Source organism: Pipistrellus kuhlii, unplaced genomic scaffold, assembly GCF_014108245.1.
Source record: "Pipistrellus kuhlii isolate mPipKuh1 unplaced genomic scaffold, mPipKuh1.p scaffold_m20_p_4, whole genome shotgun sequence".
In the NCBI taxonomy this organism is placed as follows: Eukaryota; Metazoa; Chordata; class Mammalia; order Chiroptera; family Vespertilionidae; genus Pipistrellus; species Pipistrellus kuhlii.
The window spans coordinates 63,276,228-63,292,114 of record NW_023425540.1 but is presented as its reverse complement, the minus strand read 5'-3'; the positions used below and the strand labels follow the sequence as shown (position 1 = coordinate 63,292,114).

At 37.3% G+C, this 15,887-nt stretch overlaps 1 protein-coding gene across 1 annotated transcript in view; it reads right to left on the bottom strand.

Annotated features, from left to right (window-relative positions):
* Positions 1-15,887, bottom strand: part of HSD17B4 (hydroxysteroid 17-beta dehydrogenase 4) — a 62,899-nt gene that overhangs the window by 28,403 nt on the left and 18,609 nt on the right. The window contains exons 9-14 of the mRNA XM_036409753.2: positions 15,749-15,840; positions 11,429-11,453; positions 9,867-9,995; positions 5,509-5,615; positions 3,898-4,134; positions 178-229 (exon numbers count right to left, since the gene is read on the bottom strand). Of these exons, the coding sequence (XP_036265646.1) occupies positions 178-229; positions 3,898-4,134; positions 5,509-5,615; positions 9,867-9,995; positions 11,429-11,453; positions 15,749-15,840 (642 nt within the window). The remainder of the gene's footprint in view (positions 1-177; positions 230-3,897; positions 4,135-5,508; positions 5,616-9,866; positions 9,996-11,428; positions 11,454-15,748; positions 15,841-15,887) is intronic.

Here is a 15,887-nt window from a genome sequence, read left to right as displayed (position 1 = left end):
ACAGGTATTAGTTAATAGCAACCTAGTCTAATGGCTGACAAGTGCATAAATAACTTGTGATATACTTTATTTAGGTCTCTCTGTGCCAATTTAACATACCTGACACAGTTTAGAAGGTTAGTAAAAAAAAAATAAAATTATGGTGTGGTTACTAGAGTCAGTATATCAAGAACTCACCTGTTCTGGGAAGTGGTTTATACAACTCCAAGTACTGCTCCCCATGAAGAACCTATGTTAGGATAAGTAAAGTTTTATTAGCAGACTCTTTTTTCCACGGGTTCTGTCTGGGGGTATTACTTATCAAAAGTGACATTTCACTGTCCACATGCTCGCATCACTACTTCCCCCAAATTAATTGTTTCAGTTTGGCTTCTACTTCTTAATCACATGATTTAGAAATAACCAGTCCCCCAATCTAAAAACTGTCTTTTGGAACAGAGAAGATATCTTATGCTAGAGACCCAGTGCATGAAATTCGTGCATGAGGGGTGACCCTCAGCCCAGCCTGCATCCTCTCCAATCTGGGACTTCCCTCTCACAATCCAGGACTACTGACTCCCAACTGCTCACCAGCCTTTGCCTGATTGCCCCTAACTGTTTCTGCCTGCCAGCCTGATCACCCCGTAACCACTCCCCTGCCAGCCTGATTGATGTCTAACTGCTTCTTGGCTGGCCTGAATGCTTCTAACTGCCCTCCAGGCCTGGTCACCTCTAACTGCCCTCCATGCTGGCCTGATTGCCCACAACTGCCCTCCCCTTCAGGCTGGTCCCCCACAACTGCCCTTCCCTGCTGGCCAGGTCACCCTTAACTGCCCTTCCCTGCAGGTCTGCTCCAGCCCCCCACTTCCCCTTCCCTGCAGGCCTGGTCCCCCCAAATACCCTCCCCTGCTGGCCTGATCTCCCCCAACTGCACTCCTCTGCTGGCCCAGTCACCCCTAACTGCCCTCCCTGCGGGCCTGATTGCCCACAAATGCTCTCCCCTGCAGACATTGACCCCCCCCATCTGCTCTCTCCTGCTAGCCTGGTCTCTTCCAACTGCCCTCCTCTGCTGGCCCAGTTACCCCTAACTGCACTCCCCTGCAGTCCTGGGTCCCACCCAACTGCTCTCCACTGAAGGCCTGGGGTCCCCCCCTTACCTCCAACTGCCCTCACTTGCTGGCCTGATCTCCCCCAACTGCCCTCCTCTGCCAGCCTGGACATCCCCAACTGCCTTCCTCTGCTGGCCATCTTGTGGTGGCCATCTTGTGTCCAATGGGGGCAGCCACCTTCATAGTCACTAACCTCCATGTATTGAAGCAAGAATACCCAAATATATGTAGGAAAACAATAGGACAGGAAAAACAAAACATGGCCCACATAATCAAAAGACCATACTCCAGTGCCATGGACAGCTTAGTTCCCAGTCTTCCTCAGAACCCAGAAGAGGAAAAAGGGGTAGGCGGTTAGCAGTGCAAGGAGGACAAATGAAGGATGCCTCACTGTATCATAAGGCCTGGAAACTCAAGCTGGGAAGACTAGGATTCAAATGCCAAGACAGCCCTAGCTGGTTTGGCTCAGTGAACAGAGCATCGGTCTGCGAAGGGTCCCAAGTTCAATTCCAGTCAAGGGAACATATCTCACACTATGCAGGCTTCTCCTTGGCCTGGGCCCTGGTCAGGACATGTGAAGGAGACAAACCAACTAATGTGCTTCTTTCACATCAATGTTTCTCTCTGTCTTTCTCTCTCTCTTCCACTCTCTCTAAAAATCAATGGAAAAATATCTCTGGGTAAGGAATTCCAAAAAAATAAAAATAAAAATAAATGCCAAGACAGCTATCATTCCAGGCCACAGGTTTTGAACACCATTTCTGATTTCCAATTCCTTTCAACTCTGAAGGACAATTCTGAAACAACTGTTTTGTTTGCTCTTACCTTAAGCAAACACAAGAACTGTTTGTAGCAATTACCACGGGAGAGTGACTAAAACAACAAACTGGTTGGCATACATTTCTCAGCTCCCTCCCAACTTCATCAAATACTCTTAATAAAATAAGAGTATTCTCCTAAGTTCAACACAGCAATGGGATAATGGAACCTCCAGTAAATGGATTCTCCAATCGAGGAGTTGCAGAAATGGTCTCATAGCTCTATGATTCAACAATTATTTAGGCTCATTCTAAACCTTACTCCAAGAAATAAAATAGACCTCACCTCAAAAGCTTTCTCACAGTTGTTCACTCCTTCCTTCTTGAAACAATTTATTCACTATCCTTTCCAAATACTATATTCTCTTGATATTCCTCATAACTCATACCCTACTAGCCATTCCTTTGCAGTCTCACTAATTTCTCCTCATCTTTTCAACCACTAAACACTGCAAAGTCCCTAAACTCAAGATCTTCTCTACATATATGCACACATTAGGTAATTTCATGTCTTTAAATATCACTTAAATGCTACAAACCCCAATTCGACCTTATCCTCAAACTCTAGATTCATATGTTCAACTGTCCACTTTTTAACTCCACCTGCATGTATGATAGGCATCTCAAATCTGTCGGAAAACAACTAATTATCCCTACTTTAAAGTAACTACATATATCTATTTTATTAGACACAGTAATATTATATAATATATAATTAATATAATATACATATTAAATATCCATATATATTAAAGGCTAATATGCAAAAATGTCCTGCAGGAGTTTGATAGGGAGACCAGGAGTTCAACAGGGAGACCAGTTCTATCGCTCGCTATATGTGCACTGACCACCAGGGGGCAGCAGCCAGTAGCCAGGGAATGAGGCCCTCGTTGGCAGCTGGCTACCAGAGAAGGGAAGTCACAGCCAGAAGCCGAAAGAAAGGCCCTGATTGGCCCTGATTGCCAGTCAGGTCTAGGTACCTTACCCATGCGTGAATTTCATGCACCGGCCTCTAGTGTTATATATAATTAATCATAAATAATATAGTGTTATGTATACAGGATGGGGCAAATGTAGGTATATAGTTGTAAGTGAAATAGTTTATTCTTACATTGTTATTTACTAAACATTGTATTATTTTGCATATGAACAACTGTACACCTACTTTTGCCCCACCCTGTATATATTATCCCAGTTGTCCAGACTATAAATCTTTATCCTTGATTTCTTTTTCCCCCTCTCTTATCCAGCTTTTTGCTTGCATTATTATAGTAAGCTCCTAACTGGTTTCCATGATTCCATGCTTGGCTCCCATATAACTTATTCCTCACACAACAGCAAAAATGAGCCTGTGAGTGAACACAGCCAGCTCCTATCACCCCTCGGTTCAAAGTGCTACTGATGTCCCTACTCATTACTCAGAGTATAAACTGAAATCCTTACAATGACTACAAGGCCCTCTTCTCCCACCACTGCTCCTTCTCATTCTACAGTGATACTGGCCCCCTTGCTCATTCTACAGCTATAGCGATCCCTTTGCTGTTTCAAAAAGAAGCCTCGAGGCTTTTACACTTGCTTTTCCTGCCTCAAATACTCTTCCACAGGATAATTAATTGCCTGGCTTGCTCCTTCCCCAATATCATCAGATAATGATGACCATATCCACTTTACAGATAAGAAAACAAGCTTAGAGAAGTTATTTACCCTTGGTCAGACAGCAAGTAAAGAGTAGAGAAAGAATTAATAACATTATGTCAAGGTTATGGGACTGAACATGATTGGTTTTTTTTGTTTGTTTGTTTGTTTGTTTGTTTGCCTTTTCAACTAACCCTTTTCTCTGTTATTCTTAAAAAGGAATATCAAAGGATATGCTAACTCTTTATTCCTGAATCAACCATTAAAAATTGTTTTACTAATAAGATGTGATACTTATCAACCATATTTAAAGAAACAGGAAAAAAAGCAAAATAAAGGTTTCTTATTATGCATACCTTTGCTAAGTCAATTGAAATCCCAGGAATCTCTAATAATTGTCCACCCATTATAGATTTCTGAGCTAAAATAACTCCAAAGGTAGGCAAACAGGAGAAGTCAGAATGTCCTTCATAAATAAACTTCAGATCCTTTGGTGCCTTGACCGATGCTCCGACTCCAAGAGCATACATAATAGTTTCCAGTTCCGTGTAAGCAGTAGAAAATGAAGGAAGTGTGTGGCCAACAGCTTCACCCTAGAGGGCAATTGTAGGAAATGATTTTTGTATTCATTGTTAAAACTTCAATTTTTCAGAATTACTCATTGCTTATGGTACATACCTACTTTTGTTTTTTGAAAGATGTGATTAAAATATTATTTTAGTGAATTTAATGGAGTATTATAACTATTTCATTATATATTTTTTTAAATAGAAACCAATTAATAATGTGTGGAAAGTACTGCATTTTTAGGTAATTACTTTTTTTATTGCTTGCTAACAGGTAGTATGTCTTATTTTAAAGTTTCCTGTCTTTGAATCTAGAAAGCCCTGTTAACTCAGCAACTATTAGCTACCCAAAAATAAAAATTTAAATAAAAAAACCCCATGTATTTATTGTAAGCAGGAATAGTGAATTGACCTATAATATTTATTACATAAAAATTCACTGTAAACAGATGAGCAAAACACTACTTAATGCTTATAAATCAGAAATGGCTTTACATTAAATGAGATTTTACCTTAAGTTCCTTCCTAAGAATGTACCTTATCTAAATGGATGTTATATTTTTCTATATAGTGATTATATGCCTATGTAATCATATGTAAAGCATATATGATGCCCAACTTTCAATCACTCATACTAAAGAAGGAGTTGCCAAACAATGCTAAGAGCTAAAAATGGTTTTTACATTTTTAAGTGGTTAAAAAAGAGAAAATCAAGAAGAGGTGTGTCAGAAATAGTATTTGGTCCAGGAAGTCTAAAATATTTATGATCTTGCCCTTTACCAAAGAAGTTTGCCAACCCCTATCCTTAAGTAAAATCACACTTATAAACTGATCACATTCTCAGGGTTAAAACTAGATGGTTAATTTTATCACTATGTCTGTCCTCAGTCACAAAATACCAAAATCACATTTGTCAAACTCTTGACTCTTTACTATTTTATGCACAAGTGTTTTTTGTTTTTTTTAAGGATAAGTACAAGAGATTGTAAATCCGACAACTTCACAAGCTATAATCACAATTCTATTAGAATTTCTGACATACATTCTATCAATGCTTTCCCTTACAAGAAATTACTCAGAAAAGGCACTATATAAATTAGCCTTTTCTAATAAGTTAGAAAAATAGTGACTAACGTAGAATTATCAATGCTTCTGGGGAGGAAAAAGACACCTAATTATACTGAAGAAGAGAAAGTACACGTTACATTTAATATTTTAGCCTTGTGTTCAAATTTTATAAATATTTAGTATATATTTTATAAAAAGTTTTGTGGTCACTTATCTTTCCTATTAAATAACAGATTAATAGCTTGGAAAATAATGTTCTGTATGAAACAAAAGAAAAAAGGGCAGGAAAACGTCTCCCAAGAAGGCACAGCTTTAGGCTTTTCTCCTACTTACAGTTCCTGATGTGGCTTTTGATGATGCCACATGGCTGGTCTGATTTGCTGAAACTCCTCCATCTGAATCTATTTTACTTAGAATTTCGATAATACCGCCAGTTGATTCTAAAAAATAACAACAACAATAATAATGCCTTTGTTAAAGATGTGACTAAAGAAAGCTACAATGTGCTACATCAGCAACTTTCAAACTTTTTCACCTCATGGCACACAAAATCTCATTGCTAAAATTCCACAGCACACCAGAAATATATTTTTTGTCAATCTAACAAAAAAAATGGGTATAATTTTGATTCATTCACACCCAACGGCTATTGTTGTGTTGGTGGTTGTCATTTTTTTTTTTTTTTTTTTAAAGTCTAAGGGAAAAAGAGGTCAATGCTTTAAAAATTCTGGCTGAAAATCACTGTGCTAGATAATTTTTCCTATAGCATTCAGCAAGCCTGCTGCAGACTCTAGATTGCTATTCATGAACTGAATGTGTAATGTCAGGCTATTTTGGGGAAAAGTTGTGAAAGACTTTGAAATAGACTACAGATAACTGGATGTTTTCAACTGAAAACAAGACATTGTCCAACATGCTCTTCATAGGTTATGACCCCAAGGAGGCTCTGAGCTTTGCAATGTCTTAGAGCAATTTTAAAACTCTAAACTGGAATCCACAGACATGCAATTTCTGTTTGGTGGAGGGACAACTAATTTCCCTTCTCTGACTACTGTCACCCCTTCTCCAGGATGGAACAATGCCAAGATTACTCGTAGGTCCCTGATCAAGTAGTAGCTCTGAAGATAGTACTAAAAATTCTTCTAGAGAAAACCACCATTCTGACCAGTGACTCCAGACAGGTTTTGGAAACTGCTGTTCTAAGGTCTAACGGTTAGTGACGTATCATGGAGCAACCACATATGCCATATAATTCCAAAGGCTCTGGGACCTTTCTAACAAACCTTAGAGTTATGGGCTTCTTTCTAAACTCAGAGAAAAACAAAAACCAAACTACACAATGTGACAGGACCGGAGACATCTGCCCCTCCTGGTTATACTAATAGAGAGGATTTTTCCTATTAGTTCTATCCTTTCCTCCCTAGTCAGACTGCCACCTAGAGGGGGGCTATTTAACTGAAAGTCACCTTAATGCAGACTGGAAGTACCACACTCAGAGTAAGACAACCTGAGTTAACTCTTGACTCAAACACAGAAAGCTTGGAACATTTATTTAGTTTTTCTGGGATTTAGTTCATCATCTAAAAAAGGAGCAGTGGTATAGGTAGGTGATCTATAATAGATCAGCGGTCACCAACCTTTCAGATATCATGGACCACCAGTGGTCCACGGACCACGGTTTGGTGACCACTGCTCTAGACAGTCTCAATCCTATTGAAAATGTGAAATATTTTATTCTACTTGTATTTCAAATACAAGATATATTCATACATATATATATATATGGCTAATATGCAAAGTGTCCCCAAGGAGTTCAACCAGGAGATGCGGAAGTTTGAATGCTTGCTATGATGTGTGCTGACCACCAGGGGATGGTGTGGAATGAAGGAAGGCCCCAGCCAGCAGCCAGCCGGCCCCGATTGGCCCTGATCACTAGACAGGCCTAGGAACCCTACCCACGCATGAGTTTCATAAACCAGGCCTCTAGTATATAATAACATAATTCACTTAGTTAGCTTTTTCTTTATAATAGTCTAATACTTTTAAGTCAATAAAGTGGAACTTTGACATCAGAGGAAATATATACTTCTTCCTTTTTAATATACTTCTTCCTTTTTCCTTTCATTCATTTTCACTGATAGGCAACTGCTATTGATAGACTAAATTTATCTCAAATATCAAAATATAGAATATAGAAAATGCTACCATTAATGAGATAAAAATTATGCTATCATCTGATTGAGGGAAAGTACAATAAAATTTCAGTGTATTTACCTGCAGGCAGCAAAGTATTATTAAGGGGGGAAAAAACAGAATAGTCGTTTTTCTGATATATTATTCTATCAAACATTAAATATAAAATTACTAAGAGGGGAAAAAAAAGAGTTCTTTAAAAAAAAAAACAAAAAAAACACACCCTATTTCATGATCTTTCCCAAATGGTCCTTTAAATTTTATATATTATATGTGTAATACATGTGAGTTATAGTAGAAAAAATAATGTGACTTTTATTGGTTATCTACTTCTGTGGCATATCAAAGATGATTCAATAATTCAAGGTAACAAGCATTACTAAACCCTTTCTATGACTTCTGTGCTATGCTAGCACCAACTACTGTAAAAGTATATACAAGATATAGTCTCTGCTTTTAAAGAAACTTACAATGCAATTAAGAAACCACACTAATTATGAAACAAGAGCAGTGAGAAGCAGTAACAATTAGATGCTCTAGCTGTATAGGTGTACTAGTTAATAATGCGGATTTTTTTTCAATAGATGGAGTTCCACATATGTTGATATATATATATTAATGGAGAGGATTTATATACACACACACACACACACACACACATATATATATATATATATATATATATATATATATATATATATATATGATTTGATATGTATACTGCTTTGTTGTGTTGCCAGCAAGATTCAAAACTTCATATCAAATTTGCTGAAGAGGTTAACATCATAGATATTTTTATGCTTAAAAATGTCGAATTTTGTGTCAAAAAAAGAGCATTTGTGGGAACTTTTAATTCAATTACTTTATTTTGAAGAAAAGTGCTGCTGAAAGTTATCATATACTTTGGGAAGCTATTATGGTGAACATGCTCCATCTCAAGATATTTGTGAACGCTGGTTTAAATGCTTTAAAAGTGATGATTTTGATGTGAAAGACAAAGAACGTCCCAGTCAACCGAAAAAGTTTGAAGACCAACAATTACAAGCATTATTGGATGAAGATATGTGTCAAACTCAAAATCAACTTGCAGAAAGATTAAATGTTGCTCAGCAAACAATTTCTGATCATTTACAAGCAATGGGAAATGTTTTAAAGGAAGAAAAATGGGTGGGTGCTATATCAACTGAACAAAAGAGAAATGGAAAACCGCAAAGTCATCAGTAAAATGTTGCTTCAATGGCACAAAAGAAAGTCTTTTTTGCATCAAATTGTGACTGGTGATGAAAAGTGGGTTGATCCAGATCAACCATCAACATTGACTACAAGGCCAAATCGCTTCAGAAAGAAGACAATGCTCTACATTTGGTGGTATCAGAAAAGTGTGGTGTATTATGAGCTTCTAAAACCAGATGAAACCATTAATACTGATCGCTACCAACAACAAAAAATCAATTTGAATCATGCTTTGATCGTGAAACAATCAGAATGGGCCAGAAGACATGGCAAAATAATTTTGGTCCATGATAATGGCCATAACACACTTCAAAACCAAATAAAAACATGTTAAAAGATCTTGCCTGGGAAGTATTAACCCACCCGCTGTATTCACAAGACCTTGCTTCTTCAGATTACCACTTGTTCTGATCGATGCCATACTCACTTTCTGAGCAGCACTTCAAAACATACAAAGAAGTGGAAAATGGATCTCTGAATGGTTTGCCTCAAAACAAAAAAGTTCTATTGGGACAGTATCCATAAATTACCTGAAAGATGGGGGAAATGCATAGCTAGCTATGGATATTTCTTTGAATAAAGCACTTTTTATGTTTCTCTTGAAATTATTGTGCTTTCTCTGATTACAAAATCTGCATTATTAATCAATACACCTTAACAGTTCAGCTACAAGAAAGATCAGCTTAGCTCAGAATATCTGGGGAGGTTTTGTTGAACATCCAAGGCTTTAGTTGTTCTAAAGAAGTCCTAATAAAAGGAAGAAGAGGCATTTTAGAAATATAGAGAAACAATGGCAAAGACAAAGTGCTAGAACAGCAAATCTACGCACCAAACAGATAACCCTAAATAAAATAGGCTTAAATAAACCTTTTTGATATCATGAAAAATCAGGTCAGGTGAGGAGCAAATGGTTAGAAAATGAAGACTTTGAAACTAACCATCAGATGAGAAGTAGATGCATTAAGCACAAATGGATAACTTACCTCATACAAATGGATAACCTTACTTTATACACCAAAAAAAACAAAGGGGGGGAGAGGGAAGGGGAAGGGGAGGACTATAAAAAAAAAAAACCTGAAAAACTGACAGTGGGAGTGACATACATATCTTAAATTTGAAGAGTTCTAATAAATACTAGAGTGAAAAATGTACTCTAAATAATTTTATGTGTCTAAGTCATCACAGTAAAATAGAAAGCAATTTCATAAAAAGAATAAAATGCCTCTGGTTCCCCAGCCAGGACTGGACTGAGTGGGACTTTTTACCTTCAATTCTCTGGGGCTTGGTGGCATTTTCAAAGTCACAGATCTTTCTCCAGTTAGCCTTCACTGCCTCAGGAGTCATTGGCTGATTCCGCTGTCTTACAATTGCTCCAAGGCTCCGCTCCCAGCGCACTGGTCATAGAAACAAAAATAAGATAGTGAACACATAGTTTAAGTAAAAATCATAAGAGTCCCTTGAAATTTTCTAACTTTAAAAAAAAGGAAATTCAGAAAAAGGATTCTAACTTCTAAAGAGTTTTCCTACATGCCTTAAAGTTGATTTTTCTAAAATAACAAATCCATTAAGGTCAAATTTTTAAGAAAATATTTGAAACTGAAGGGAAAAACTTTTCTTTTGTATAGTATTATACAAAACACTACTAAAAGCAGGATGAAATGCTGAATCAGAAAGAGTTAAATGCATATTATCATGCCAAAAACCTCACTTCATGACCACAGATCATTTGGGGAATATTCTTCAAGATAACAGAACAGAGCTTTGCTGGATAGTACTAGTAGTAGTATCAGATCAAAAAGTCCAGACAACCAAATACTATATCAAAATAATTCTCCCTTTTCCTCCCTTTGTTCTTCCTCCTTTTCCACAGGAAATCAACTAGCATTAACAGATTCACAAAAATCGTTACTACGACATAAGTTCCATGAGAATTAACATTGTTTTCTTTTCAAAAGACAGGGATAAATAACCATTAGTAACTTATTTCAACATAATGGTCAGATTCAGATTACTATTATTGTAACAACCAATCTTCCTTTTTAAAATTGATGTGATAAGACACTTAATTGAGTAATATAATTTATTTTAATAACTGGAGAAAAGAGATGAAAATATTGATAATCTACAATGCTCCCCAGTAATGGTAACCTTTCAAATAATTCAATTAATTTTTATACCACTAGCCAACTGAAAACATAAATTGGGATACAAGAATTTTTAAATTTCTAAAAATTGCCTTAGAAAAGCAATAGTCCATGCTGGCACTCACAAGGTTTAAGAGAGGGTTGAAGCCAAATGAATTTACTAGTGGACTGAAGGGAAATAAATTTCCACAGATCAGTTGCAATTTCTGTCCCACAAAATTGTCCATGTGACTCTGTCTCTTGATGTGTCACACTCCAAGGAAAAAAAGAACTAAATGAGAGAACTGGAGAACTTGCCTGCTGTGGCTCTTCCCATCTTTTAAAAACCAGCTCCCCCTCCCTCCCACTTTCCTGCTGAAACAGTAAGAACAAGCACTTGGCATGTGAGAGATGTGGGAGGACATCAATGTAGAGACTGTGCTGTCTGAAGGAAAAGCCAGTTAAGAAGAGACAAATCCTCAATAAGGACTGCCAACAGAAAGAAAATAAAACAGATTCTTGAAAATGCTACAAATCCACAGGACAACTTCCAGGTTTTAGAATACCTGGTGGTGTAACTATGTTTGAGGTTGAGTGTGTGTGCACTAGATCCAATGGTTAGGCATTTGACAAGACCTTTATCCAGCTCTAATTAGATATGCATGTTTAAAAATATGGAAGTAATATATAGCAAAAAGACTTACATTTTCCAATCCATCCTGCTCCAACCTACCAAGAAGAGGGGGGAAAGTTATACCATCTAATGTGAAATCACTAATAAAATTCTTTAAATATAAAAAACAGGCAACTATCTTACTAAAAATATTAGAATACTAGATTACAAAGGATAAAAACAATACAGCTCTACAAATATCCAGTCATCCTTGTGACTGCACTGTTCATGTTATTGCAGTAGAAATATAAAGTAGCACAATGCAGTAGAAATTATGTAGTAGAAAAGACTTTGATGTCAGAAACCAAGGTTTAATACCAGTTCTTCTTACTGACTAGTTATGTGACCCTGGTCAAATTATTTGACTTCCCTAAAGCCAAGTTTCCACTTAGGTAAAATAAGGATAATAATACACTATTTGTGAGGTTATCATGAAGGTTAAAAAATATAAATTATAAATTGCCTAACACATCACAGACTTGAAATACATGTCTCTCTAGAAAAACCTAGTGGATAAAAATATTAAAATCAAAGAAAAATAAAACCAGGATCTATAATAAGTTAATGAACTAAAACATCTATATGTCATTTTAATAAAACATCTTTATGTAAAGGTAAAGCAAATGACCAAATATATTAACTGCCATACATAAGATAAATTCTTTTCTAGAGGACATTCCAAGATATTATCAAAAGAAAATGTTGGACATAAAGAAAACCTGTTTGCCATGTCTTCATATATCACTCAGTGTGCCAGAACTCATCACCAGAATTCCACACATGTATGGAAAGAAGAAAACTTACCAGGAGACAGTACACATCTTAATGGCTATAGGCTCAAATGTATGACTATTTTTTTCCATCTTTTTCAAAGATCTGACTTTTTATTACCCTTTGCCTTTATATTAACATTAGAGGTGCGATGCACGAAGATTCATCCAAGAATAAGTCTTCCTTCCCCCAGCTGCCGGCACCACCTTCACTCCAGCCCAGAGCCACCTTTCCACTTTCCCACGCTGCCCAGAGGCCTGGAGCAACTATGTATGCAAATTAACTCACCATCTTTGTTGGGTTAATTTGCATACTAATTTCTGATTGGCTGGTGGGTGTCGCAATGGTACGGTCAATTTGCGTGTTGCTCTTTTATTAGTGTAGATCGGTGTTCCCCAAAGTGTGGTATGCATACCCTTAGGGGTACGAAAAGATTTGGGTGGGGGTATATGTTGCACCGGAGTTTAGTGGGGATATGCACTGCACTTTGCTTAGCTGCGCCTAATTCTACATTCTCATGAGTACGAGGGGTACTCAGCGTTATGAAAATTATAGAAGGGGTACACATATGTCAAAAGTTTGGGAAACACTGGTGTAGATGATCATGCTTTTTATAATAGACCAATCAGTCCTGATGCTGTCAAAGTACATAAATCAGTAGTGGTTTTGACAATAGTCAAAAGAGATGCCATCTTTTATCATATTTTGGGAGTGAAGCAACAAACTACAAGCTCCTCTCATGTGTTAGAAACAACAGCTACAACTGAGCCAAATGAACTGTACCTGCCATCCCAGTCATCTATTAAGACTTTGCAAATAAAGTGGCAATTTACTTTCAAGGTGTAAACAGGATATCACACACACATACCTTACTTTATTCTTTTTACCCTCCCTCCCCCATACCTTACTTTATCAATCATACATACCAAATGTTCCTCACTAAAAATGTGCACAATATCATAAAATTTCATACTAACTGTGTATATTTATGTGTGTAAAATGCATATCTAAAACAAGACTACTAGTATAAAATGTGCATCGAATAAAAGATTAGAAGAGAATGCATAAGAATATTAATACGGTAGTACCCTGTTTCCCCGAAAATAAGACAGTGTCTTATATTAATTTTTTCTCCCAAGGTTGCACTAAGTCTTATTTTCAGGGGATGTCTTATCTTTCCATGTGCTAGGTCATATTTTCAGAGGATGTCTTATTTTCAGGGAAACACAGTAGTTATCTCTACATAGTAGTAATGAATAATGTGTGTGATTATTTTCTTCTAAATACTTTCCTGTATATTTAAAGTTATCTATAAAAAGCACACATTATTTTTGTTTCCATAAATTAAATAATTGTAGAAGGTAAAAGATTTTTTTAATTCCCTAATAAGATAAACAACATCAACAACAACAACAAAAAACACACAAAAAAACAGGCAGACAAAATTTTGAGCTTGATATTAAATTTTCCTCCTCTGTAAATTTAGCATGGTAAAGTTCTTTCCCCGTCTAACTGTCCACAATTCACAACCAATGATTGTAAGTAAGAAAATAGAGGCACATATCTCCATTTAAACATGTACAGACTGCTTTTATTTACTTACCAGCTTTTTGTTCAACTGAATCAGGCTAAAATATTGTACTATTCACTTCAAACTGAGTCAGGTTATTTTGCTACCAAGAAATATTTTTGAATATCATTGTATTCCTCATACAACAGGTGCATTATTACTAGAGAAGGCAGGCATTTATAAAGTATATCAATAGTTCATGCTAGAAAGGTAATAAGTGATCAAACTCAAATGAGAAAAAAATGCAAAAAGTGGCATAAAGAGATCTAAATGGACTTTGACTATGGGTCTCAATGGATGGTGGAATTATATATAAATATGTATTTTTTAATTTTACAATAAACACTTAAAGCTTTGCAACAAGGAAACAGGGAAAAGTTTATTTTTAAAGTTAAGATAAATAGTAAGTTGTGTTTACTGATCTATCACACACAGACTAAATTCCTGCTATACTGATATATTTAAACTAGAGACCTGATGTATAAAATTCATGCATAAAATTCATGCTGTGCCCTCAGCCCAGCCTGTACCCTCTCAAATCTGGGACCCCTCAGTCCTGGATTATGACTGTCAATAGGATAGGGCCTAAATGGGCAATTGGACATCCCTCCCACAATCCAGGACTGATGGCTCCCAACTGCTTGCCTGCCTATCTTCCTGATTGCCCCTAATTGCATCTGCCTGCCAGCCTGATCACCCCCTAACCACTACCCTGCAGGCCTGGTCACCCCTAACAGCCCTCCCCTTTAGTCTTGGTACCCTCCAACTTCTCTCCCCTGCAGGCCTGGGTCCCCCCCCAATTGCCCTTCCCTGCAGGCCTGGTCACACCCAACTTCCCCTCTCTGTGGGCCTGGTGATCCCTAACTGCCCTCCCTTGCTGGCCTGATTACCACAACTGCCCTCCCTTGCAGGCCTGGTACTGCCCTACTGCCCTCCCCTGCTGGCCATCTTGTGTCCACATAGTGGCAGCCATCTTGTGTGTTGAAGTGATGGTCAATCTGCATATTACTCTTTTATTAGATAGGATAGAGGCCTGGTGCATGGGTGGGGGGCAGCTGGTTTGCCCTAAAGGGTGTGCCAGATTAGGGTATGGGTTCCCGTGGGGCATGAGGCAGGGGGCCTATGGTGGTTTGCAGGCTGGTCATGCCCCCAACGACCCAAGCAGAGGCCCTGGTATCTGGGATTTATTTATCTTCTATCATTGAAACTTTGCAGCCTTTAGCGGAGCCAAGCTTCCTGTTTGCTCCGTGGCTGCAGCCATATTTGTTGGGATTTATCTATCTTCTATAATTGAAACTTTGTAGTCTTGAGTGGAGGCCTGGGCCAGCCAGGTTGTATGGAAAGCTTGGTTTCCTCCATTGCTGGGGAAACCCAAGCCTCCTGCTCTCTCCGTGGCTGCAGCCATCTTGGTTGGGTTAATTTTCATCCTCGCTCCTAATTGGCTAGTGTGCATAACTTATGGATATAGCAGAGTAATGGCTAATTTGCATATTATTCTTTTATTAGATAGGATTGAGGGGTGACTGCTATGTACTATGTACTAGGATCTATACTAAGAATTTAAAAGTATGATTTCTGGTTGCCACAAAAAAAAAAACAAAAAAAACCCTAAACTTCAGGGAGGTTAATCTGTACAAAATTCCAGCAAGCTAGCAACTGCCAAAATAAGAACTAAAAATCTGGCCTGACTGACACTAAGCCCTAAGCTCATTCTTCCACTTTACCACTGAACTTCTCAAACTCAATGAGACTTTCTATATTTGACTATACACCCCAAACCAGCCCATTTTCATTTGGTAAGAATATCAAAAATGAAGTAAAAAGAGAATTTATGAAGTTGCAGTTACTTTCTCAAAAGTTCTTTAATTATAAAATAACCATAAGATTTTTAAAAAATCAACTGATGCTGAGTTTTAAAAATGTGAGCAAATGGAAAATACTAATTTTTAAACATTTTTTATATTTAATTACACAATATTGCTTTGAAAGAAAGCAGGAAGGTACAAATACCTCAAACAAGCCACCATTTTCCTCGCAACTCTCATGGCACAGCCAAAGGACCAGGGGTGCCACGTATTCTGGCTTCAGTGCTTCCACAGCATCTGAAATAAATATCCCCCCAAAAAAAGTTTATTAATAAGAATATGTA